The sequence below is a fragment of the Trichechus manatus genome, unplaced genomic scaffold, assembly GCF_000243295.1.
Source record: "Trichechus manatus latirostris isolate Lorelei unplaced genomic scaffold, TriManLat1.0 scaffold00031, whole genome shotgun sequence".
Taxonomy (NCBI): domain Eukaryota; kingdom Metazoa; phylum Chordata; class Mammalia; order Sirenia; family Trichechidae; genus Trichechus; species Trichechus manatus.
This window is the reverse complement of record NW_004443967.1, coordinates 19223877-19250744: the sequence shown is the minus strand read 5'-3', so window position 1 is coordinate 19250744 and position 26868 is coordinate 19223877. Positions and strand designations below refer to the sequence as shown.

Here is a 26868-nt window from a genome sequence, read left to right as displayed (position 1 = left end):
TCTGTGGGTATTTTTCACTCTCTTGATAGTATCTTTTGATGCACAAAAGTTATAAATTTTGATGAAGTCCAATTTATCTATTTTTTCTTTTGTTTCCTGTGCTTTTGGTGCCATATTTAAGACACCACTGCCAAATCCAAGGTCATGAAAACTAATCTCTATGTTTTCTTCTATGAGTTTTATAGTTTTAGTTCTTAAATTTGGTCTTTGATCCATTTTGAGTTACTTTTTTATATGGTTTAAGGTAAGGGTCCAACTTTATTCTTTTGAATGTGGAGATCCAGTTGTCCCAGCACCATTTCTTCAAGAAACTGTTCTTGGATGGTCTTGGCTCCCTTGCTGAAAACTTAATGACCATAGATGTGAGTGTTTATTTCTCAGGTCTAATTCTATTCCATTGGTCTATATGTCTATCCTTAAGCCAGTATCACATTGTTTTGATTATTGTGCTTTGTAAAAAGTTTTAAAATCAAGAAGTGTGAGTTTTCCAACTTTGTTCTTCCTTTTCAAGATTGTTTTGGCTATATTATGGGTTCCATGAAATTCCATATAAATTTTAGGATAGGTTTTTCTATTTCTGCAAAAAACTCTATTGGGATTTTAATAGGGATTACACTGAATCTGTCTACTGCATTTGGTACTGATGTCACTGCACTGAGTTGTACTGTTCCAATCCATGAACATAGGATATCTTTCCATTTATTTAGGTCTTCTTTAATTTCTTTCAGCAATGTTTTGTAGTTTGCAGGGTACAAGTCTTTCATCTACTTGGTTAAATTTATTCCTAATAATTTCATTTTTTTATGCTATCATAAATGAAACTGTTTTAATTTCCTTTTCAGATTGTTCATTGCTAGTGCATAGAAATACAATGGATTTTTATCTTGATATTTGTATGTACCTTTGCTGACTTTGTTAACTCTTAATAGTTTCTTTTTTGTGAATTCTTTAGGATTTTCTACATTTAAGATCATGCCATCTGCAAAAAGAGATAATTCTACTTCTTGCTTTTCAATTTCGATGCCATTTCTTTCTTTTTCTTGTCTAATTTCTCTGATTTGTACTTCCAGCACTATGTTGAACAAAAGTGGTGAAATCGGCATTTTTGTCCTGTTTCTGACACTAAGGCAAATATTTTCAGTCTTTTACCATTAAGTACGATGTTAACTGTGGGTTTTTTCATATGTGGCCTGTATCATGTTGAGGAATTTCCCTTCTATTCCTAGTGTGCTGAGTGTTTCTATCCAGGGTGTCAAATCCTCCTTCTACATCGAGATGATCATGTATTTTTCATTCTATTAATGTGGTTTATTACATTGATTTTCATATGCTGAACCACCCCTGCATTTCTGGAATAAATTCCAACTGGTCATTGGGTATAATCTTTTTAATATGATACTGCATTTGGTTTGTTAGTATTCTGCTAAGAATTTTTGCATCTATATTCATAAGGGATATTGGTCTGTAGTCTTCTTGTAACATTTCTGTCCTTGGCATCAGGGTAATGCTGGCCTTATGAGTTAGGAAGTGTTCCCTCTTCTTCAATTTTCTGCAAGAGTTTGAGAAGGATTGATGTTAATTCTTTAAAATGTTTGGTGGAATTCACCAGTGAAACCATCTGGTCTTGGGTTTTTCTTTGTTGGGAGGTTTTTTATTGATTCAATCTCCTTACTTGTCATAAGTCTATTCAAATTTTCTAGTTCTTCTTGAGTCAGTTTAGGTAGTCTGTGAGTTTTTAGGAATTTGTCCATTTCATCTAGGTTATCCAATTTGTTGGGGTACAGTTGTTCACAGTAATCTCTTATAATCCTTTTTATTTATGTAAAGCTGGTAGTAGTGACCCCTCTTTCATTTCTGATTTTAGTAATTTAAGTCTTCTTTTTTTCTTAATCTAGCTAACAGTTTGTCAATATTTAAAATTTTTTTCAAAGAACCAACTTTAATTCTATTGTTTTTTTATTCTCTTTTTCATTTATCACTGCTGTAATCATTATTATTTCTTTCCTCTGCTACCTTTGGGTTTAGTTTGCTCTTATTGTTCTAGTTCCTTAAGGCGTTATTGATTTCAGATTTTTCTTTCTTAACATAGGCATTTACTGCTATAAATTTCCTTTTGAGTACTACTTCGCTGTTTGATATGTTGTGTTTTTTACTTCATCCACCCGTAAGGATTTTTCTAATTTCACTTGTGATTTCTTTGATTCACTGGTTACTTAAGAACGTGTCATTTAATTTCCACATATTTGTTCTTTCTATTATCGATTTCAAGCTTCATTCAGTTCTGGTCGGAGTAGGTTATTCACTTTCTTAATGATGTCTTTTAGTGAGCGTAAGTTTTTAATTTTAATAAAGTCTAATTTATTGATATTTTCTTTCACGGTTATATCTTTCTGTGTTCTAAGAAATGTTTGCCTACCCAAATCATGAAGATATTTGATGTTTTCTTTTTGTTAAGAGTGTTAGCTTTATGTTTAGGTACACGATTATGTCTCAGATTGATTTTTGTATATGGTGTGAGGTAGGAGTCAAGGTTAATTTTTTTTTTCCCACATGGGTATCCAGTTGTTCCAGCACCATTAGTTGAAAAGACTCTACTTTCATCACTGATGACTTTAGAGTTTTTGTCAAAAATAAAATAACTGTAAAAGTGTGGATGGCTGTTCTGTTCCACTGATTTTTGTTCCTTATGCCAGTACCAGTGTCTTGATGAGCGTAGATTTATAGTAAGTACAGGATGTTGTTGTTGTTCTTAGGTGCCGTTGAGTCGGTTCTGACTCATTGCGACTCTATGTACAACTGAATGAAACATTGCCCAGTCCTGTGCCATCCTCACAATCGTTATTACGCTTGAGCCCACTGATGCAGCCACTGTGTCAGTCTACCTTGCTGAGGGTCTTCCTCTTTTTTGATGACCCTCTACTTTACCAAACATAGTAAGTATAGTATTTATAGTAAGTCAGGTAAGTTTTACAACTTCATTCTTCTTTTTCAAGATTGCTTTAGATATTCTAGGCCCTTTGCATTTCCACATCATTTTAGAATCAGCTAGGAATTTAAAAGCCTGCTGGCAATCATGATTGCATTGACTATACAGGACAGTTCGTGGAGAAGTGATATGTTAATAATATTGACTCTTCCACTGACCAAGATACATCAATTTACTTAGGTCCTCTTTAATTTCTCTCAGCCATGTCTTGTATGTTTGAGTGGTCTTGCATATCTTGTATTAAAGCTAATCTCACATACTTCATATTTTTGACACTACTGTAAATGTAGTTGTTTTTAATTTCATTTAAAATTTAAAATTTCATTATATAAAAATACAACTTTTATATATTAAAATCGTATCATACATCTTGTTAAATTCATTTATTTGTTCTAATAGTTATCTTGAGAATTCTTTAAGTTATCTTATGTTAACAATTGTGTACTACAAATAAAGGTAGTTTTACTTATTTCTTTTTGATAGGTATGCCTTTTATTTCTTTCCTTTTTGCACAAGTCTTTGCCTTTAATCTTCTAAAATTGTGTCTTGCAGAAAGTATATAGTGGACTCTTGTTTTTAATCCAGACTTTTAACTTATGCCTTTTGAGTCTTAAGACCATTTATATTCAATGTAATTATCAATATGGTTTGGTTTAAAGTCTACCAACTTGCTATTTTTCCCATCTGTTCTTTGTTCCCCTTTCCCTCTTTTTCTGCCATTTGTTAGATAAATAATTTTAAAATTAGTGTTCTATCTTCCCTATTGGCTTATTACCTGTACATTCTGGTTTATTTTTTAGTGGTTTTCTAGGATTTGGAATATGCATCTTTGATTTATCGAAGTCTTCCTTCAAATAATATGAAGACTCTTGTGCTCTTCTTGGAATGCTCAATTTAGTACCAGGGAATAAAGGATTCAAAACAATCTTGATTAAGCAGAACCCTCAATTAACAGTATTTATTTTTTCTGTCTTCTACTTATAGGATAAACGAGCAAGTAACAAGAAAACAATTAAACCAGGAATTGACTAAGAAACACAAGGCAAACCTTTCAGCACATGTCATGGAGTAAGTCTTGTGTGGCCCATTCCCCATACCGCCTCACCTCCTATTTTGCACAGCAAGAAGCAATGCTTAGAAGGACGGCCCCAAATGCACAACGACTGAATCAGAGGTCCAGGTATGGATGATGAAGAGCATTTACTGTACCAGAAGTGAAGGATGGCCCCAAACGCACAGCAACTGAATCAGAGGTCCAGGTATGGATGATGAAGAGCATTTATGGTACCAGACGTGGGTGTGGCTACATCTCATAAAGACCTGTAATGAGCATTCAAGGCAGCAGGCTTTCAATCAGTTCTGCACAGGCCAGGACCTTATCTTGTCTATCACCCTGCTCCCCAAGAATAGGGATCCCCCAAGGCTAAGTGGGAAACATACATTTCATCAAAGATGGAAATCCCACAATTAAAATGCTGTCTTTGGCTGGCTCAGTGTCAGGGCTGGAGGAGACCTGGGAGAGGAGAAGGAAGGTGGGTGGGGAGGACTGGGGTAGGCCTCACCTCATTCCAGGCATGGAGAGCACAGGCTGTCCTCTCTGGCCAAGTGAGCTGTCCACTCTCCATTCCATCTCAGAAAATAACAATGGAAAACTGAACTCCATTAGAATCTAAATTCTCTGGAGAATGTGGATTTTGTGGTTTTCTATGCTTATGGTTTCCAAGTACTGGCAAACGGGCTGGTGCCAGTATATGGACTATCGGTGAATGAGAACGAAGTCAAGTGTGTCCAGCCTTAAAGGATGGCTCTTTGTTAGAGATCACGTCCTTTCTACCCCTTTTGTGTTACAATGAACATTCTTTAATGGAATAACAGCAATCATACAAGAGATGGTCCACTTAAAATTATATTTTAATAGGCAAAATTAAACTTTGCCTATCATAAGTTAGTCCCCAAATGTTTGAAGTTTTAGTGCTCCGTGATGTTCCAGAGTCTAGAAACCAGTGTTCTCTTTCCTCAAGCAAAACCCAGGCCCAAGGAGACTAAACGCATTCCCAAAGTAGGCTGACAGTTCATGCATTCATTCGCTCATTGCCACTTGTGATATACCCGGGTGCTTTGGTAAAGCAGATGCCCTCCCGTCCCAGTCCCAGGAGACGTGCCGGCCAGGGTGCAAACACCTACAGATCCTCTCGGACCACAGGTGAGTCAAAATCATGTTTTATTCATTCGCTTTTTGTCTCTCCAGTCCCATCTCTGGCTGCCCCCACTAGAGGTCATTTCATTCACCACAGTATCCTTGGAGCGTTGAAGGAAGCCTTCGAAGTGCTCAGCCAATGCTTATGAAGAAGCGAGTGGAAGAACAAAGAGCTCACAGTTGTCGGAGAGGGCTCCATGGAAGAGTGACTCCTACGGGGACCAGAGGAATGAGTAGGGCTCACGGAGCAGAGCAGGGTGGAGGATTCCAGAAGTCAGAGAGTGACAGGGGGCCCCTGCCTGGCTCCTGTGCAACTGTGAAGCCGCCACGTGCACACTCATTCTCTTCTGTGGCTGGGGCCCTGGAACGTGTGCACAGGATTTCCGTGTCCCCGAGCCCAGAAGTCCTTTCCTGTGGCCATTTTTTGTGGCTTAGAACTTAATGGTGAGTGGGGGAGAAAAAAATTCCTTTTCCAATTAAAACCCTAATTAGCTCCATTAGCTAGTTCATGTGAGAGAGAATACAGACTGAACTGCTCTCTCCGTGAATAGCGTGGTGCTGCGGCAGCTGTGCCGCCCGATGCCCTCTGCACCTGGCGGTACCCGCAGGGCTGTGGACAGGTGTCCTTGGTCAGTGCTGCTGCCTGCAGAGACAGCACTTGAGAATAATCGCGTGAATCTTCCTTGAGCTGAAGCAACAGTGAGGTAGGGTAAGCCCCTGCTGGGGCTGTACAGGAAATGCTCAGCTGTGAAAGGCACCCATCTTTTCTTGTACTGGGCTTTGCGGGGGGGGGGGTCTCATCCCATCTTCTTGACCATCTTACATATCGTTGCTGGTATCCGTACTTTACAGACGGGGGTGAGAGCTGAGGAAGGGTATGGAAGCTTCTCCAGGTCACTCGGTCAATGATGGTGCCTGCGCTGCACACACCTAGCTGCCGTCTCAGCCTGGGTTGGTCATGCATGCCCAGGTGGGCTCAGGGAGAGCTCCGAGGTGGGCTCAGGGAGAGCTCCCAGGAACTGCAGGAAGAAGACCCTCACCAGAGAAGGCTGAAGGAAGAGCACAAGGCCCACCTGGCTCCATACCCCCGACGCTGGGACATGGGGCTGGGCCACTGCGAAGGGTGGAGGTGAAGGCAGTAGCTGCCGAGAGCCGCGGGGCTTAGTAGTAGTTCTTCTGGGCAGCTGAGTCACCTGGAGTGAAAACTCCCCTTGATCACAGAGGGGCCAGCAGCCGGCCTAGCACGTTCACCGGGGGCTCTCGGAGGCTCTTCTGCCCCGCCACTGCAGCCCCCAGCACGGCATGGCTCTCCTCCAGCCCCTCAGCCTCCGTTTTCCTGATTATAAAATCAAACAGGCCCGCCTTTCCAGGGTTCTCACTGCGTGAAACACCCAGCCCAGAACCTGCGCCTCTCCGGCCGCCGGCCAACGCCCCGGGTCCCCACACGCTGAGCAGATGAAGCAGGACCTATAATCTGTGCCTTGTAGCTCCAGTCATGTAAATCATAGATACTTTTAGGGGACCAGAAGTCCTGGCTGTAAGGCCCGCAGAGGTCAAACCAGAGCCAAGTGCCCGGCGTGGTGGGCGTGCTGTGGTTGCCCTGGGCCAACTGGCTAACCCAGAACCAGGTCTGTGCAGTTCTCTCCCGACCTGTCGTAAATGGAGAGATGAAACTTAGTTTCTGAAATCTCCACTGAGCCCCCCGTTCCTCTCTCCCTCATGGCCAGACCTACAGAGCGGAGCAGGGCAGGGGGCTACGAGCGCTGTCAACCTTTCCACGGACCAGGCGAGCTCGTATTAATACAAATTAGGCCATTAATAATATTTAAATGCATTAGCTTTAACACAAATAAACACCACCGCCCAATGAAATTTTAACAACGAGTCGTGTTTTCTAGGAAAAGAAACATGGGGTGACCGCTGTTCACCTGTCCCCAGGCGAAGGGAGTTGGGCCCCTGGCTAGGTGTTAACATGGAGACGCACAGTGCCCACATAGGACCGAAATGCAGTCAGCAACGCACATCAAAAGGTGTTAATGGTTTCAATATTTATCTGCTGCAGGGAAGCACTCTAAAAAGAAGACAGGAGAAAAATTCTGCTAATGGCTGTGTCTTTGCCATTAAAATGAAAAGCTTAATGCATCTTATAATCAGAGGACAATTTGCAAATCATTAAGAGAAATGTAAAATTCCATTAAAATACAAATCAAGAGACTCTCCCTGGACTAATAATCTTTTTGATATTATTTTGCATTTCACGATTTCTGTTCTTGTATCCAGGCCCCACAAATGATCAGTTCCTGAACATGCTATTTACCGCAGCCGACCTCTTTAACGACAGACTGAGAGAAAGGATCATCTGCTATTCAGAGCAGGTACTAATGAAGAATTCCATATATTCTGAAATTTAATTAAAACCCCAAAGATTTCAAATTAGATGCAATTTGAAATGCCTGGGGCAGAAATACACGCACTGCGTGGCGAGGGTATCACGCTGGAAGTTGATACCGTAATTGGTCTTGATGTATTTTTGTGTTGCCGGGCCGGAGCAGAGAACTCATAACCATATAAAAATTCTCTGTAGGTTACCTGCTCATTGAAAATGCCATCACTCAGGTAGTTCTCCACTAAATTACCATGCTACTAAGGTGCACCAAGTGATTCGGGCAACCGAGTGGCACAGCTGCTCGACGCTGCCAATGAGTTATGCATGCGTCAACGTGGCCTTTTTTCTTTGTAAAATGTGCTCAGTTGAATATTAAAATATAATTGGCATTCAGCCTAAGTAGCTTAAACCATTTTGTTATCTTCTTTTAAACCGATTTGGCTCTTCCACGGTTATTTTCAAGGATGCGATTCGCAAATGAATGACACCACCGTATTCAGCTAGATTTGCGCTGTTTGACACTCGCCACAAACAGGTTAGGTCTGACAGCCTTCTCAGGTGGCCTTTAACATCGGCTGCTCTCGAACATCAGAGAGACCGGGGGATATGCCATTGATGTTGGTTCTTGCATATTTTATCCTGAGAAGGGGAAGGAATGCGGGTTTTCTATGGAAAGTGTCAGTCTTGGCTAAGTCAGAGGCCCTCGTGGCTCCTGAGCTCGGCCGCTGGGTCTGCTGAAGACGGTCTAAGAAGGGGTTGAAAAGAAAATACAACTGTCTGGGGGAAAAACCCAGTGCAGCCCAGCGGAGGAAGGAGTGTGCATCTTTTAAAAGGCAGACGGCGTATGCACACTGACATGTGCGCGTGTGAACGGGTTGTTTTCTGTACACAATAACCAGTCAGGTGTGTTTTCTGCAACAATTAACAGCAGTGCTCAATCAAAGAAAAAGTAGTCACCATAGTAAGAGAGAGGTCGTGTACGTTTATGCTGGCTGAGGGGCAGGGCTCACTGGAAGTACTACTTCCCCAAACATTATCCCGATTGATCTTACAGGACAAATACCTTAATATCTTAACATACGGGATCTTAGGTAGCTGAGGGAAGCGCTTACAAGCGAAACAGACTTCCCTTCCTTCACTCTTCTTCAGAAGAAGAAGCTAACTGTATGGCATTAAAATACGGACATGGGGCTGGAAGTGTCCAGGGTCTCTCTCCTGTTCGGGTGACACTCCTGTGGTCGTGTAAACCACTCCGAGGGCCGCACGCCTCTGAACGAAAGACATGGTTTTCCTCCATGTATATGTCTGATTTTTCCATCCTGACACGCAAAACACAATCTTTAAAGAGAGAACCCGTTGCCATCAAGTGGAATTGTGACTCATAGCGACCCTATAGGACAGAGTAGAACTGCCCCATAGGGTTTCCAAGGAGCCGCTGGTAGATTAGAACTGCTGACCTTTTGGTTAGCAGCCATAGCTCTTAACCACTGTGCCACCAGGGCTCCTTAAAGAGAGAGGTATACTCATATATCTTACATTCTGAGTCAGCTGGAACATAACAGTTGGAGGTAAAAACCACGCATGTTAAAGCCATTAAATGATTTCAGTAACAGTTCTACTTTCGGTCCTACAATGAATAATCTTCCAGCATCCCTGCCATTCATTTGATATCAGTGTTTACATATTTAGCACATTTATAACTTGCAGTGCAGTTCTATGCACCTTTTCATTTAAATGTCATTTTCTCTGCTGGTAATAGAGAGAATTCTATTTATTTCTGCTAGAGTGATACCAAAATGTATTAACATTACCTATTAAAATGTGAATATATAATATTTTGTGGCACCAAAATATTAATAGTAATTGAAGCCTTCTCTTTGGAAGCGCCAGAGTGGGAATAAAACTGAAAAAAGCACATTAAGGTGAAGTCTGTTTTTTATAGAAAATGCTGACTTTTCAAAGCCCATTTCAAATGAAAAGTTACAGACGAGGATGACAATACAGTTTACATTTCTTAGTTGGCGGAAACCCGATTACTTGTTACTCTGCGCGGCTGTGCCCACCGACTCAACATTAGGATGCTGTGGAAGATCTTTCTAAACGCGACAACATAATGAAGGGTGACTTCTTATTTTTGACAGAAGCTTTTGTCAGTTTACTGTTTAATGACTATGCTAGAGGTTAGCTACAGTTCACTGTGAATATCTTCGCGTAAAAAGCAGTACTTACAATTTGAGTTCGAGAAGCACTTTTGAAGTGCTCTCATCTTAAGAACTGTAAAAATTTTGCTACTGACTGGTGATAGGGAACCCAGGGTTGAGTAAGGATATTGTTGATGTGTTGTGAGATTGTTAACCATGGTCATAGGGCAACATTTGTAGTAAGTGTTAAATGAGAAACTATTTTGTTCTGTAAGCCTTCATCTTAACAGCACAATTGGAAGAACGCAGTCAATGTCACTGAACTGTGTATGTAGAAATTTTTGAAACGGTGTATCTTTGGCTATGTGTATTTTCACCAAAAAAAAAAAGGTTGAGAAGTTAGAGGGTTAATGTGTTGTGGGGTTGTTAACCAATGTCATAAAAAAAACATGTGTACTACTGTTTCATGAGAAACTATTTGTTCCGTAGGCCTTCACCTGAAGTACAATAACATATTAAAAAAAAAAAAAAAAAAATTTGCTACAGAAAGTCCTTGCCACTGTGTTCCTAAGCGGATGTTAATTTCTGAGGTTTGGGGTTTTGTGGGGCTTTTTCTTTTGCTCCCCTCCGCCCCGTTACTTGCTGTAAATGCCGCACACCCAGGCTGTGTTTTGGGAGGATGGTGGTTATTTTAAGTCTTCCTGGTTATAACTGCCCGCACAGCGTCAAGACTATCACCTCTATCGCTCTCCTGCAAAGCACCTACTTTAATCTCCAATTAAGCAAATTGTTTTGAGTTTCAGCTGTTGTTTTTCTACCCATTACAGTCATTTTAAATAAAAGATCAATTTCAGTGAGAAAAAAATTATTCAAATACGATCAGCATTATTTATTTGTAATAGAGAACCTACTCACCGCCAGCAAGGTTTGAAAGTAGCTGACTTTCAAGAAGCCCTTTTGGCTGCCTTTGAAGCTTGGTTAAATTACACAGTGTGACCCCAGTGGCCTTGAGGGAAGGCGTACTCAAGCTCATTTTTTTTCCCTGATTCATGTAAACCTCAGGGAACCTCGGATCTGACCACCTCTTAGATCTAGGATGGAACTTTCACTTAACTCAGCTTTCCAGGAGCCGTGGGTAATTACTGATTAATCAGAGGGCTCCTCGCACAGGGACACGATGGGTTTTTTGGGGGACCCGCGACTAGAGGAGAACCACAGCCCACTACCAGCATCACAGAAGCAACCTCTTCCACAGGAGAGGGGTGGGGTTTGTATTACAATCTCCCATGATGGTGAGTCTGGGGCCACACTGTGGGCTAAGAGCATGTTAAAGTCTATCAGCAGTCCTGAGTCTGGGTCTACATTAGATACTTGAGAACTAGGTCAGCACTCGGTACCTGGAGCAATATCTCCCCTCCAACTGCCAGTTTCACTGCTCAGGTCTCCAGAGGAGCCTACAGCTTCAGTCAGCTGGGATTTTTAAAGAAAAAAGCGTATGTTTTGGCCAAAAATATCCAGACACCTTCCAAATGGCTCTGAACAGAGAAACTGCTGCTGTTGTTGTTGTTGCCACTGAGTTGGCCCCAGCTCTTGGCAACATGATATGCGATAGAGCGAAACACTGCCCAGTCCTGCACCATCTTCCTGATCGTCGGTCTCTGTGAACCCACTGTTGTGGCTACTGTGTCCATCCAGCTCCTGGAGGGCTTCCCTTGTTTTCACGGCCTTTTACTTGACCAAACACATCCTTTTCTAGTGATTGGTCTTTCCTGATGACGCGTCCAAAGCAAGCAAGTTGAGGTCTCACCATGCTTGCTTCTGAGGGGTATTCTGGTTGTATTTCTTCAAAACTGATTCGCTTGTTCTTCTGCCAACATTCCTCGCCAACACCTCCGTTTGAGCGCGTTAGTCCCTCTTCTGTCTTTTTTATCATCTAACGTTCGCACGTCTGTGAGGAGAAGGAAAAGACCATGGCTTGGGTCCGGGGCACCTCAGTCATCAAGGGGATGAAGGCCTGGCGATCTGCTTGCAAAATTAGCCGATGAAAAGCGTAGGAAAAACAGGAGAACAGGGGCATAGATCCACCTTCTGGCCCCACAGGGAGGCACGCTCTGGGCGGGGAGATGAAGCCCCGGCTGTCGGGGGCCATTAAATTCTTCCGATGAAATGGGGTGTGCCCAGCTCCATCACCCCCAATGTCAGTCACCAACACGGTTTTCACACACAGTGCAGACCATTCACTTGTCAACTGATCACTGCCCTGTTTTTGTTTTTAAACAACTGAAGTTGTTTGTTCCCTTCATGTTCTAGAATACAGCAACACTGGGGTTTTGCTCTCCGGGACAGAAACCACTGGCTATTGGTGGCAGCGCCTCCCGTGTGAATTCGAGACCTCTGGCCACCTGCCTGGTCACCGCCGGGTGTGGGGTCTGCCATCACTCTCGGCCTTGAGCCACGCCTTTTATCCTCACCTTTTCCGGCGTCAGCCTCAGAGGCCTCAGACCTAGACTTCCACATCTGCTTTCCCCGGAAAGGAGCTCATCAGGTCCAAGGTTTAAAGACTTACATTCTCACCAGCTGTATCTTTCCCACCTAACTGAAGTGCAGAGTTGTTAGCTGTTCTAATCAATAGCCCAGCTTCGAAGGCTCTCAAACTTCGCAGCTCTGCAATCTCTCAGCAAGGTCAACGCTTTCTATCAGCCTTCCTTTCACATAAGGGAGAACAGCGGTTGCTCCAAACCAAACCTGTAAATGTATCTCTGGTTTCAGCTATGAGCTCCCTTTACATTGGTAACTTTTTTTTTAAGTTCAGGCAAAAACATCAGTACAAACCCCCTGAAAACACAAAGCCTGCCTCCTGCTGAGCACCTCTGGGGGAAGCTGAAAGGGAGAAAGCATCCCTCGCAGCTGCAATGCTCTTTGTAGGCAAGCTTAGGACGGACTCCCCACTTACAAAGAGAATTTGAAGAACGCAGGAACAGGGTGCAGGACCCTCAGTGGAAAAGGCCTGAGTCTCTTCTGTCCAGGGAGACAACCCTGGCCAGCAGGTGAGCTGGGAGAGGGGTGTGCAGTGCCACCAGGGCTGGGGGGGACCCTGGATGCATGTGCCCATGAGGCAGAGGGCAGGACAGTGATGATGAGCCTTCACGTGGCTCTTGGGGATGGAACTGAACTTAAAGGGCCGCGTCCAGCGACGACCTCAGGTGAAGATGGCCCTCTCCTTTCCAGCCACGGTCTGACGGCCGTCCAGGACCCACTCGCCTTGCACTGGACCGTGTACAGCCTCATGTGACTGTCTTCCAGAATGCAGTGGGGAAGTTAACTAACTCTCACAGAAAAGGGTCTTTCCTGTAACTCTGGGGCGAGGCTTTCTTTAGAGAGCCTTCCGGAAGGAGGGCTGAGGAGAGACACAGACGTACGAGAACGTGGGTCCTTGGGAGGCTCCGTAACGGAGTTACAAGAACTTCCTTCTAGCTGGTGGTTGAGGAAATGCAGGTTTTACAGCCGTCATGCAACTGGATTTCATAGCCAAAAGCTAACAGCTGTGACGAAGGAATTATTAAAGTGTTAAATATTTCATTTAAAAAGGTACATTGCAGTCACTTTAAAAGGAAAACTCAGAACTCAGCTTTTAAAACCAGCAGGTGTGAGACAGCGGAGAGAAGGCTCATTGACTGGCGCACGCACCCCGGTGTTGCCACCTCGCCTTGGGGTATTCTCAGCACGAGCAGGCGTCCCCCAGGTGGGTGGCTTGGTGCCCAGGGAGCCTCTACCCAGCTGGGCAGGAGAAGCAGCAGAAAGACCCGACGCCGGCCTGGTTCCGTGGCCTGCTCCCCATCTCCTCGCCACTGGCCGTCTGGGGCACAGCTACCAGAGGATGGTCTCCACGGGCAGGGGGCTGAGAGACGGAAGGAGACACACACTCTGTATCTGACGGCAGATTTCAGTTTTCTATAGGTCAGGGGTCCTGGTGGTGCAACAGTTAAGCACTGGGTTGCTAACTGAAAGCTTGGTGGTTTGAATCCACCAGCTACTCGGTGGGATAAAGATGTGGCAGTCTGCTTCCGTAAAGGTCACAGCTTTGGAAACTATGGGGCAGTTCTACTCTGCCCTAAGGGTCGTTATGAGTCGAATCGACCTGACAGCAATGGGCTTAAAAGGGTGTTATGGATTTTGATTGGTGTCCCCCGAAAAGACGTGTTTAAGTCCCCACCACTGCACCTGTGAAAGTGACCTTGTTTGGAAACAGTGTCTTTGAAGATGTTACCAGTTAAGGAGGTCATATGGAAAACGGTGGGTCCTAACCCCATCGGAGTGGTGTCCTTTCAAAAGGAGAACAGCTACAGAGAGACACGCAAGAAGACAAAGGTCACGCGGAGATGCAGCTACAAGCCAAGGAACGACAACGAACGCCGGTGCTACAGACGCTGAAGAGAAGGAAGCAGCTTCCCCTGGAGCTGACAGAGTGTGGTCTTGCTGACACCCTGAATCTGGACTTCTAGTCTCCAGAACTGCAAGACAAGAAATGCCTGTTCTTCAAAGCCACCAACCTGGAGTACTCTATTAGTGCAGCCTAGGGGACTAAGACAGCCTGCCTTCCTCAAACTCATGACAGAACAGTGCTTTTGGCAAACCAACGCTTCCATTATTCTAACTGCTATTGCCACTGGCCTGTAAGGCTACCATGACAGGCATGTTATACAAATAAGCGAGACTTTTTTTTTTTAATAAGTAAATATAAAGAAGTTAGGTAGTGTTAACAGAGAACAAGTTTATATACGTCATTATGAAAGAGATGTGAAGCAAAGATTTATTTCAAGAAGAATGGTTCCATTAAATAAATACTTCTTGGGGAAAAATGAATTCAGAAGAAATAAACCTGACCTTTGCAAGAGGTTTAGAGGGAGGGACTGGCCTCCTCAAAAATGCTTCTTCGTGGCAGGAGAGTGCTGGCTGTCAATCAGAGCCGCCAGAAACAGGATATCAGAAGAGCAAAAACCAAAAATTGATGTAATTATTTATTTCTCAGAAAATGCCCTGAGTAGTACTAAAAAAACACTCGGATGAGAAATTAGATGATGTTTTATTCAATAGCTCATCTTTCACTTCATTGTCTTCACCAGCAGGATGAACCTGACTTCCGGTAACTGAGAAATCCTATCTGCCAGGGGCCAAGAGAAAAGCTGCCTCAATAGACTCCCAGGCTCCTGGTCAGGAAAGACAGCCTAGCTGTCTCTTAGCACGGGTACTCACACAGTTATCTGGTTATTAATCAAACTCTGCAAACTCATTCAAGAAAGAAGTTGGGCCATGTGAAATTCCCAGTATGTGACCAGTTTTAACCTACAAAACGGCAACGTTACATGCTTCACCTTAATGTATATTTTTGTGGCTGGTCTTAAAAAAATAAACGAGTCAAGAACAGCACGTTCGTCTCAGAGAAGGATCTTGAAAGAGACAGTTTTCTGAAGAGGTTTCAGCAGCAAAATAGGGCACTCTGGCTTAGTGGGCTCCCTGAAGGGGGAGGTGGGAACATGTGCACGCCAGGGCCGCAGGAAGACCACATAAAAGTGCTGGAATATAAGGACTGACGGTGAGCTTAACTATAAATACGCTTTAAAAAAAGTTAACATACACAGATCTAGTCTAAGCCTTAGAAGGAAGAAAAAAAAAAAAAAGATACTCAAAAGTATGTTAAACATACTCCAAACTGAAAATGCGTAGAAAACAGAACTTGCCAAGGAAAGCTTCCTTCTGTGTTAAGACGCCCCATTCCTCTCAGTCTGCAGAGAGGCTGTCCTTCGGTATCTTAACCCCTGGCTTCCAGGGAGCCCAGAGGTTGGCTGGAGCTTTCCATCATTGGTCATTTCTCTGACATCATAAGACACAACTAGAGAGGCAGCCAGCCCCACCAACACTGGGCAGCAAGGGGCGCCCCCATCGGGGGCTGGTGCCCGTTAACTCCACGTTAGCAGTTTTATTATAACCATCCACCACCTCCCCTCTTTAAGCCATAAAACCTGTACACCTGGTGCCTGCCCAGGAGTAAATAATGAAGCTAAATTAAAAAAACCTGCCTGACCCAGGCTCAGGTGTGGGACATGCAGTGCCAGCAGTTAGCTGGGGGCCAGGGTCCCCACAGAAGGAGGCCCCACCCCAGGAGACATCTCTACCCCAAAGAAGGCCTCTACATGCGAGAGATGGCCCATCCCAGGAGATGAGCCCCACCCCCAGGAGGGCCCCCACCCCCAGGAGGGCCCCCACCCCCAGGAGACAGGTCCACCCCCAGGAGGGCCCCCACCCCGAGGAGACAGGTCCACTCCCAGGAGGGCCCCCACCCCCAGGAGACAGGTCCACTCCCAGGAGGGCCCCCACCCCCAGGAGACAGGTCCACCCCCAGGAGGGCCCCCACCCCCAGGAGACAGGTCCACCCCCAGGAGGTCCCCCAACCCCAGGAGACAGGTCCACCCCCAGGAGGGCCCCCACCCCTAGGAGACAAGTCAACCCCCAGGAGGGCCCCCACCCCCAGGAGACAGGTCTACCTCCAGGAGGGCCCCCACCCCCAGGAGACAGGTCCACCCCCAGGAGGGCCCCCACCCCCAGGAGACAGGCCCACCCTGAGAGACAGGCTCCAACCTCAAGAGGCTCTCCAACCCTGGGAGACGGGAGGGTCCCACTCCCCAGGAAATGGCCCCATGCCCCAGAGACGGCCCCTGAAACTAAGCCAAGTCTGGGCCATCTCTGAGACCCTGGGGCACCAGTAGGCAGAGGGGCACTAGGACTGTCCTGTCCCACCCCAAGCCCTCGCTGGAGTGGACCTCATCCCAGGTGGAAGTGCCTGGGCTTGTCCAAGGGGTCACTCGAGGGCCTCTCTCCCCTCCCACTGGCCATTCCTGTGGCAGAGGCTGAGGTGGTCCAGCTGGCAGATGGGTAGCCTGGCCTGTGGAGGACCCCAGAGCCTGGGGCCAGGGAAGAGTGCCCAGTGCTGACCTCTTCAATTCAGGGACAGGGCCTGCTCTCATCCTGGCTGTTGGCCTGGGTTGGCCCCTGGATGCAGGACTGGTGACCCAGGCAGGTGGGTGGGCGGTTCACAGCCAGGGCAGCAGCTGCCTAGGGGCCGTGTGGGATGGCCTGGTCACTTCTAGTACTGGTCCTCCCCCCACACTCTCTCCGGAGATCCTGGGCCATCTCCCAGCAGACGCAGTGCCATCTCCCAGCCCCCACCCTGTCCACAGGTCCTGGGCCATCTCCCCGCACCGCACCCTGTCCACAGGTCCTGGGCCATCTCCCCCCGCACCCTGTCCACAGGTCCTGGGCCATCTCCCCCCGCACCCTGTCCACAGGTCCTGGGCCATCTCCCCCCGTACCCTGTCCGCAGGTCCTGGGCCATCTCCCCCCGAACCCTGTCGGCAGGTCCTGGGCCATCTCCCCCTGCACCCTGTCCGCAGGTCCTGGGCCATCTCCCCCCACCACACCCTGTCCGCAGGTCCTGGGCCATCTCCCCACACCGCACCCTGTCCGCAGGTCCTGGGCCATCTCCCAGCAGACGCAGTGCTCCTCCGAGTTCCTGCCCTGTCTACCTGAGGGACGTCACTCTTGGGCCAGCAGGACTGGCTCTGTGGGGCCAGGGGTCACCGTCCAGCTTTCGAAGCCTGAATGACTTCCTGGTAAGCTTTCCCTCGGCATCTTCAGGACAGCTACCCCACAAACCTTGGGTAAACGTCAGGAATTTTCCCAGCTCGTTCTCCCTCCCTCCCCTCCGAAGTCAACAGACAGTCCTGGCCTGGCTTCCTAAGACACTTTCCGGTGCCGACAGGAAGTTTCAGGTTCTTTCTTACTAGAGAAATTTTCTTAACGAAGGACAAGAACATCTGCTGGTCACATCCTGTTTCCTGTTCCTGCTAGCTAGGTGGCTACCCCAAAATGGCTACCACAGAGAGAAGAGTTCTCCTCTGCTAGACCCCCCAAGTCCCTGCTTGAAAAGTAGAACCACACCCGGGCCTCCTATGGCCGCACAGCAGCATCCCCACCCTGTGCTGGGCGCAAAGTAAGTGCACTAGTCCCCTGTGCTCGCAGCTCAACCCGGCACGCCACACCCCCACATCCTCAGCTCAACCTGGCACGCCAGGCTCCTGGAGAAGAGCAGGACCAGCAGGCCGGACGGATGACCTGGCGGTAGGCAGTCTGGGGGGCTGAAGCACCCACTGTGCGCCCCGTGCCCCCATTCACCAATCTGCACATCTGTGGTTTCTGGGGCATCTGGCGAGTGTCCTGCAAAGGCACACACTCGCTCCCCAGGCCCCTGTCCTGGACTCACGACCCTTAGAAACTCTGGAGTCCTACCAAGAGCAACCTTGGTAACAGCTCTGCCTGGTGCGAGGTGGGGGCCGCAAGGCGCGAGGGGGGCCGCAAGACACCTGGTATCAAGGCTGCACGGCTTCACCTCGTTACAGACGAGAAAGGCTCACGGCTTACCTGTCCACTCATCCGACCTTGGGCGTCAGCTCAAATTTCAGGAGTGTCTCTGCCCCATCCCCACCCCCTGCCGGAAAACACGACCTCATTTTTAAGTTCGTTTCTTCATAAAACCATAGCGGCGGTTAGAACACCACTCAACTGATTATTAAGAAAATCCCTTTTTGAAATTCAAAACTGCTTCACATCTACCTTGTCTTGGGGAAAAGTAAGTTGTTTCTCTTAATTATGTACGTATATACTTACACATGAAAACCCTGGTGGCCTAGTGGTTAAGTGGTACAGCTGCTAACCAAAAGGCTGTCAGTTCAAATCCACCAGGCGCTCCTTGAAAACTCTACGGGGCAGCTCTACTCTGTCCTATAGGGTCGCTACGAGTCGGAATTGACTCCATAGCAACGGGTTTGGTTTATACTTATACATATATATTCTGTATATGAATACATACCCGTTAATATAGAAATGACTCGAAAAAAGCCACTACGCAAAGCGAAAATTCTGTATGTGTCTTGCGTGACTTCAGCTGCCGTAACGCATTTCTGCATCGAGCAGATCCAAACAGAAGCGTAAAGAGTAACGAGTCTGGGGAACTGTTTTTAGATTGTCACAGGCGTCAGGTGTCTTAGGTAACGGACTCTCAACTCATCTGTTAGGAAAGTAACATCTGCGAGAGTGACAGAGATGAGAAGTCAGAACTCATCTGAAAAGAGAGCGCTGCCACCTTCTCGGACGCAGTGCCATCAGCCAGCACCTCCTCCCGAGGAACTGGCGCGCAGAGGGTTTCAGGGAACAATCAGCGTATTGAACACTCTACTGCCATTCAGATGTGCTCCTATTTAAACCTTTCAGCTGGGCAGAGTCAGGAGTCAAGCTGCATCATTTTTACTGCCTTTGCCATGAACTATGCGGCCACGTGCCAAGACTAACACAGCCCTCAGAATGCCTGGGGATGAGGACCTCACAGCTGCCAGCTCGGCCACATGCTGTCTGGGTGTAGGTGATGTCAAAATACCAGGCTGGAATAGTCAATAAATGTGATGTAAGTGATAGCTAATCAGGCGAACTCCCTGAAGGACACATGGGGCGCTGCTTCGTTACTGACCTCGTTGGAAGATGGGGTGGTGGAGAGCAGGCAAGGGGAGCCCTTCGACGGCCGCGGGATCCTGGAAATAGGCCTCCAGCCAGGCTGCACACTGGGTCAGCGGCTCCGCTGTTTCCTCGAGAGACGCTGTGGCCACACTGGGGCTGCAAAAGGGATAGGAGCAGAGCTTCATCAGCTTCTGAGCCGGCTCCCCTCACCGTGAAAGCAGGCAGGAAACAATGCCGCTGCATGGCAAGGGGCTGGGGGCTGGCGCTGCTGCCTGGTCCTGTCCTCTCAGCCAGCTGTGCACTCGGGTTAGGACCCCAGAGATGCCAACTTAGGGAAATGGGGCACGGGCATGCTGGGAAGACAGGCCACCCCATTCCCACCTTTCAGCTTTAGGAAACCCCAACCATCCGGGAAAAGGTGGGGGGTTCCCAGAGAAGACTGGTCGTGTACCTGGGCACTTCCGCTGGGGCCCCACACGTGCACCGGGAAGCATGCGACGGGGAAGGACAGCCACAGGCATGCCAAGTCCCCCTGGGATGGAGGGAGAATGGGGGAGAGGAGGTGGTGCACACTGAGGTGAACTAGGGCCCCCCACCCCTGCTCCTCCATGATGCCAACAGCAAGCAGCCCCACGGGCCAGCTCATATGCAACCGGACAGCGATTATAACCTAGATACAACCCCAGTGCAAAGGGAAGCCATATAGCTAGCTGCTGTTCCAGCGTGCACTGCACTGTTCCCATCGACCCCTGCAACCCATGGGGGGTTTCCCTCCCGAGGAAGCATGCAGAGAACAGAGATGTCCTAGGACTCCTGGATCAGGGTTTTGAGCCAGCTTGTTCCAGTTCAAAACCCTATCGAGAATTTACATTTCCACCCCAGATACACTGAATCAGAATCTACATTTTAACAAGATCCCCAGGTAATTCTTACATTAAGTTTTGAGAACCACTGTTCTACTAGTGGTTCTCAGAAATGGTCCCAAACCAGCATCATTAGCATGGCCTGGGAACTAATTAGAAATGCAAATTTTCAGCAGGGGTTTGAACCAGAACTAACTGGTTCAAAGCCCTGCCCTGGACCAACCACCTAGCTCAACACCTCCTGCAGCTGGAGCCCAGCCGGCCCTGTCTGCACACCCTTCTACAGGTGGGGCTGGGATGCTGGTCACCCCAGGATATGGCTCGTCTCCAAGGCTGTGGGCTCTGGCCTGCCATCCCCCACACGGCCACAGGGGCTCCTCGGGGGTCCCCCACGCTGCCACAGGGGCTCTTTCGGGGTCCCTCACGCTGCCAAGGGTGCTCCGCAGGGGTCCCCCATGCTGCCATGGGGGCTCCTCGGGGGTCCCCCACACTACCATGGGGGGCTCCTTGGGAAGCAAGCCTGCACTTGAGGAGAGGGGTATTTATTTTTTTCTACTCTTCTTTATCATTCTTTTGTAATCTTCTTTTGGTACACACAACAAAACACACCACTTCAACAATTTCTCCATGTACAATTCACTGACACTGGTGACATTCTTCAAGTTGTGCAGCCCTTCTCGACAACCTTTTCCAAACTATTTCACTATCATTAACGCAAACTCACTGCCCCAAGCTTCTCATCTAACCTTTCAAGTTGCTGTTGCCAATTGGATCACATGTAGATAATTCTTTAAAACTGTATAATGATTAATGCAGACATTCTTTTCTAATTATGCTGAACTATTATTTGGCTCAAAGATGACTTTAGGTGACAATTTCAGTTCAAGATTTAAAGACTTCCTCAGGATAGTAGTTTCGTGTGGTCTCCGGCCTCCAAGGCTCCAGAAAGTCTGGATTTCATATGCATTTGAAATTCTGTTCTGCATTTTCCCCCTCTTGATCAGGATTCTTCTATAGAATCTTTGACCTAAAAGGTCAGTATTGGTAGCTGGGGCACCATCCTCGACCTATACAATCCTTGATCTAAATGGTCACTATTGGTAGCCAGGCACCATCCAGTTTGCTTTTGGTCTCATGACAAAGGGGGCAGTTGTTCACGGAGGCAGTCAGACATGTTTTCCATTCGAGGGGGGGAGCATTTTAAACCAAGAAGAGGGGCTTCTGCATCCATCCCAACCTGCTTTCTCTTACAAGTGTAATTTCTCGCTCGGGGGTCCCTCTGAGCGACGGGGCGTCCCAGCCCGCCAAGGCGCTGCACAGTCTAGTACTCTCTCCTCCACACTGCCCAGGGGATTGAAACGTGAGCTGTGCTTCCTAGCATTTCTCACTCTTAAAAGGATATTTGAAGAATTTTTATAGTAGTAAAATTCATCTTAAATTGATTTTTTATGCTTGTGCTAAAAATCTCAACCTCTGATTTACTCTGTAGTTCTCCTTTTTAACTCTTTCTCTATTGGCATTAGATAACTATTCGTGGGTGAAATGTAATTAAACAGCTTTGACTCCGAAGCAAGGATTTACGACACTACATTTAAAATGAATGGCATTAAACACACACGTAAAATCAGATTTTTAAAGCCACAATACAAATTTCCATTTCTACAATAAAATGGAATTTATTTGCTGCCCTGCCCTCTCCTCAACCTCACTGTACTCGTCTCTGAAATAGCTGTAGGGTAGCAGGCTCACTAACTGCCCCACTTATTACAGAGGAGTTCCTCCAGGCTTCCCTACCCATGCACCTGGAAACCCCAATAATTACGGGCTCCGTGGACCAGGTGCATCTAAATGCCACTGCCAAGTCTTCCCTATGAACTCAGCAGCCCACCTACCCACCGAAATGCAAGCGCCTGTCGCCCTCTGCACTGTCTCTAGAAAAATGTCAATGCTTGGGAACGGCAACGGGGTGCCAGGTACCACCACGGATTGTTGTTATTGCGTTAGCTGCTGTTGAGTCAGCCCCTGACTCATGGCGATCTCATGCACATCACAAAAAAACCCTGTCTAGCACTGCACCATTCCCATGACTGGTTGTGGATCAGACCGTTGTGATCCATAGGGTTTCCACTGGCTGATTTTTGGAAGATTGCCAGGCCTTTCTTCCTAGTCCATCTTAGTCTGGAAGCTCCCCTGAAACCCGTTCAGCATCACAGTAACATGCACACCTCCACTGACAGATGGGTGGTGGCTGCGCATGAGGCGCCTTGGCCAGGAATGAAACCCAGGTCTCCCGGATGGAAGGGGAGAATTCTCCTGCTCAACTACCGCTGCCTCAGTCACTGTGGAATCACGGTCAGAAATCAGCTGGAAAGGTAACCCAGCACCTATAGACGGAGACAAGAGAAGGCCGCCCCAGTAGCAGCTGGACTGATGCAGAGAAGGGGCACCCTGGGTCCTCATCTCGCACGACCTTCTCAGGGGACACCATGCACCGTGAGAATAATAATCCTGAGACAAACATCGTGACGTGGGACCCTCTGGATTTTTTTGAACTTGGCAGCAGAGTGCCGGCCAATGGCTGGGAGGAGTCTGGCTTGTTGAGTGCTTTTTTACATATGACAATGGTGGGGGGGTGTATCGGGTACCTTAATACAGCAAAATTAAAATCGCATACGATTTGGTTTAAGGATTTCTTCCCAAAAGATGCAACTGCTGAAAAGTCCCGGGACTTATTAAGGACAGACAGGACAGCAGCACCCTGTCCCCGCATTCCAGGGCATTGGAGTCCCCAGTGAGGTCTCATGGCGTCTCCACACTGTAAGAAGCCAGGTGAGCTGCCCTCTTCCAGGACGTGGAGAAAGAATGGCCCAGTGACGAACTGCACTTCAAACTTGTTTTGATACAAACTGTCTTCCCTTCAACCCAAACCAGGACATGGAAAAGCCATTAAAATGCTCCAGAACACACTTCTGAAATAATGTTTCCAACAAAGCAGGTGGCAAAGCTTTGCTGAGGCATACAAGGGAAAACCCAAACTTCAGGGTGTCAGGCTGCTGAGTGCAGATGTTCCTCAGAGGAAAACGGCTCTCCTGGCTTCACGAGGCTGACATTCCAGCATGCTAATGTTAACAGGACCGTGACTGAAGAGTTCTTGTGAAGAACACACATCACACCCAGGTAAACAGGAAAGCTGGAAGGTGACTTCATCACGCTTAAATTAAGTGCACCCAGAGTTGGAGCCAAGATGGCGGAGTAGTCAGATGCTTCCAGTGGACCCTCTTACAACAAAGACCCGAAAAAACAAGTGATTCGATTATGTATGACAATCTGGTGGCCCTGAACATCAAAGGCAAAGTTGAGGAACCAGACTGAATGGCAGGGGGAGGGAGAGATGGTTCAGAAGCAGTGAGGAGGTGCCAGACCTGCCCTGGCGAGAGCCTGAGCCCTTCAGGCCTGATCGGCTCGGGGGTGAGCAGTGAGGCAGGCAGGTGGCGGTGTGCGGGAGGAGCGTTTTCCGCACCGGGAGAGACCCAGCACCAGAGACTCTACACGGCCACCCGGAAACAGTGAGAAGCAGCCCTTCACGAAAGATAAGTACTTGTGTATGGCCTACTGCGTGGATCAAAAACACGCCACTCAGGGAAAAACCTCTCTCCCATTTACCCCCCACTCCCTGCTCTGCACTGGGTCCCAGACCAGCTTCAGCAATTGCTGAGTACCCTGGGCTGGAAGTAGGGTCCATCACACACCCTGAGCCATTCTCCCGGCCTTGGAGAGTGAAAAAATTAACAAACGGGAAAAAATAAAATGCCGGCTCCCCTAAGCCAGGAACCCAGGGTAGGCACAGCTCCTTTGCCCAGACACAGGCATAAGGGATCCACGGACTGCCTTTCCCCCTGCATAGACTTGCGTGGGCCCGTTTCAACAGCGTAGGCCCTCATTACTGCAGGACTACAGGGTATATACCCGAAGTCTAACTTCAGCTGTTTCAGCTGTGAAGTGGCAGGTTTGTGACATTTGACTCTGCTCTGTCCATTAAGTAGGGTCTTCACCTACCCACATCAGGAGCCTGAGGATGGGTGGCTCCACCCATGCCACCTAGCCACCTGTGATAGGGGCCCAAGAATAAGAGATGCCCCCCCACCCCCAGTCATTACAGCCAACAGCATTGGGTGCTCATAGTCTAGCTGCAAAACCTACCCACCTATGCGCTCCAGGGAACAGGGACACGCCTACCTCCTGGACACTTAGGGACAAGAACCAGCCCCCTGCCTTGCTCAGAGTGTGTCCCCCTGCTGCAGCCAGATGCCTGTGCCTACACCAATCATCCATGCCTGTCTAGGACTATAGGTGAGAGCCGGCACTACACAATTCGTGGCTATCTACCTGGGCACCTGAGCTGAATCCATACAGGAGGAGTGGACAGACTCCTGAGCTTACATACCTAGTAAAAGATCTAACCACCTGTTGACAGGACATTAGCGCTTCAAAGGTGCCAATAATCAAACTAGCTCACACAAGCAATCTATTTGGGCATATAAAAAAAAAAAAACCCAAGAAGCTAGGATACAGTAAGCAAACATAAAATAAACATAACAACTTATTGATGGCTCAGAGACAACAGTCAATATCAAATCATATAAAGAGGCAGTCCATGATGGCTTCAGCAAGCTCTCAAAATAAAGAATCATGAAATCTTCCAGAGGAGGAAAATTCTTGGAATTACTGGAGGCAGAATACAAAAGATTAATATACAGAACTCTTCAAGAGATTAGGAAGGAAATTAAGCAAAATGCAGAACATGCAATAGAGGAAATTAAAAAGATTAGAAAAGAGCATAATGACAAATTTAACAGGCTGCAAGAATCCATAGAGAGAGTGCAATCAGAAATCCAGAAGATTAACAATAAAATGTCAGAATTAGACAACTCAATAGAAAGTCATAGGAGCAGAACTGAGGCAACGGAAGTCAGAATTAGTTAGATTGAAGATAAAGCACTTGACACCAACTTATTTGGGAAAGATCAGATAAAAGGATTAAAAAAATGAAGATACCCTAAGAATTATGTGGGATTCTATCAAGAGGAATAATCTACGAGTGATTGGAGTACCAGAAAGGGGGGCGGGGGTGGGGGTGGTTAACAGCAAATACCGAGAGAATTGAAGATTTGTCGGCAGAAAATTTCCCTGATATCGTGAAAGATGACAAGATATCTATCCAAGATGCTCACTGAACACCATATAAGGTAGATCCCAAAAGAAAGTCACCAAGACGTATTAAAATCAAACTTGCCAAAACCAAAGATAAAGAGAGAAGTTTAAGAGTGGCTAGGGATAAACAAAAAGTCATCTACAAAAGAAAGTCTATAAGAATAAGCTTGGGCTACTCAGCAGAAACCATGTGGGCAAGAAGGCAATGGGATGACATATATAAAGCCTTGAAGGAAAAAAAAATTGCTAGCCAAGAATTATATATCCAGCAAAACTGTCTCTCAAATATGATGGCGAAATTAGGGCATTTCCACATAAACAGAAGTTTAGGGAATTTGCAAAAAACAAACTAAAATTACAAGAAACACTAAAGGGAGTCCTCTGGTTAGAAAAGCAATAACATCAGATAAAAATCCAAGACTAGAACACCAGACAGAGCAACCAGATATCAACCCAGATAGGGAAGTCACAAAAATAAACCATAGCTAAAACACCGAAAATGCGGAACAGCATGTAAAAGATAACAACATTAAAACAAAAAAGAGGGACTTAAAAAATGTAGACATAGATTTTTCACAAGGAGAGGAAGTCAAGGAGATACAAAGAAATAAAAGACTGGTATAAACTTAGAAAAATAGGGGTAAATATTAAGGTAACCACAGAGGAAACTAACAATCCTACAAGTCAAAATAAAAAAACTAGAAAAATATAAAGACTCAGCAAATACAAAATCAACAACAATGAAAAAGATGAAAAGAAAATACATAAAGAAAAACGACTCAGCACAGAAAATTAAGTGGAACAAAGAAACTGTCAACAACACACAAAAAAAAGACATCAAAATGACAGCACTAAACTCATGCCTATCAATAATTACGCTGAATGTAAATGGACTAAATGCACCAATAAAGAGACAGAGAGTGGCAGATCGGACAAAAAAACACAATCTGTCTATATGCTGCCTACAAGAGACACACCTGAGACTTAAAGACACAAACTAAAACTCAAAGGATGGAAAAAAATATATCAAGCAAATAACGCTCGAAAAAGAGCAGGAGTTGCAATATTAATCTCTGACAAAATAGAGTTTAAAGTAAAATCCACCACAAAGGATAAGGAAGGACATTATACAATGATTAAAGGGTCAATACACCAGAAGGACATAACTATAATAAATATTTATGCACCCAACGACAGGGCTCCAAAATACACACAACAAACTATAACAGCACTGAAAAGAGAGACAGCTCCACAACAGCAGTAGGATACTTCAACACACCACTTTTGGTGAGGGACGGAACATCCAGAAAGAAACTCAACAAAGACATGGAAGATCTAAATGATACCATCGACCAACTTGATCTCACAGACATATACCGAACACTCCACCCAAAAGCAGCCAAGTATACTTTCTTTTCCAATGCACACAGAACATTCTCCAGAATAGACCACATATTAGGCCATAAAGCAAGCCTTAACAAAATCCAAAGCATCGAAATATTACAAAACATCTTTTCCGA

General features: G+C 46.5%; 1 protein-coding gene across 1 annotated transcript in view; it reads right to left on the bottom strand.

Annotated features, from left to right (window-relative positions):
- The window catches only part of MGMT (O-6-methylguanine-DNA methyltransferase), a 281536-nt gene that overhangs the window by 28025 nt on the left and 226643 nt on the right, over window positions 1-26868 (bottom strand). Inside the window, exon 3 of the mRNA XM_023730061.1 lies at window positions 19288-19430. Within this exon, the coding sequence (XP_023585829.1) occupies window positions 19288-19430 (143 nt within the window). The remainder of the gene's footprint in view (window positions 1-19287; window positions 19431-26868) is intronic.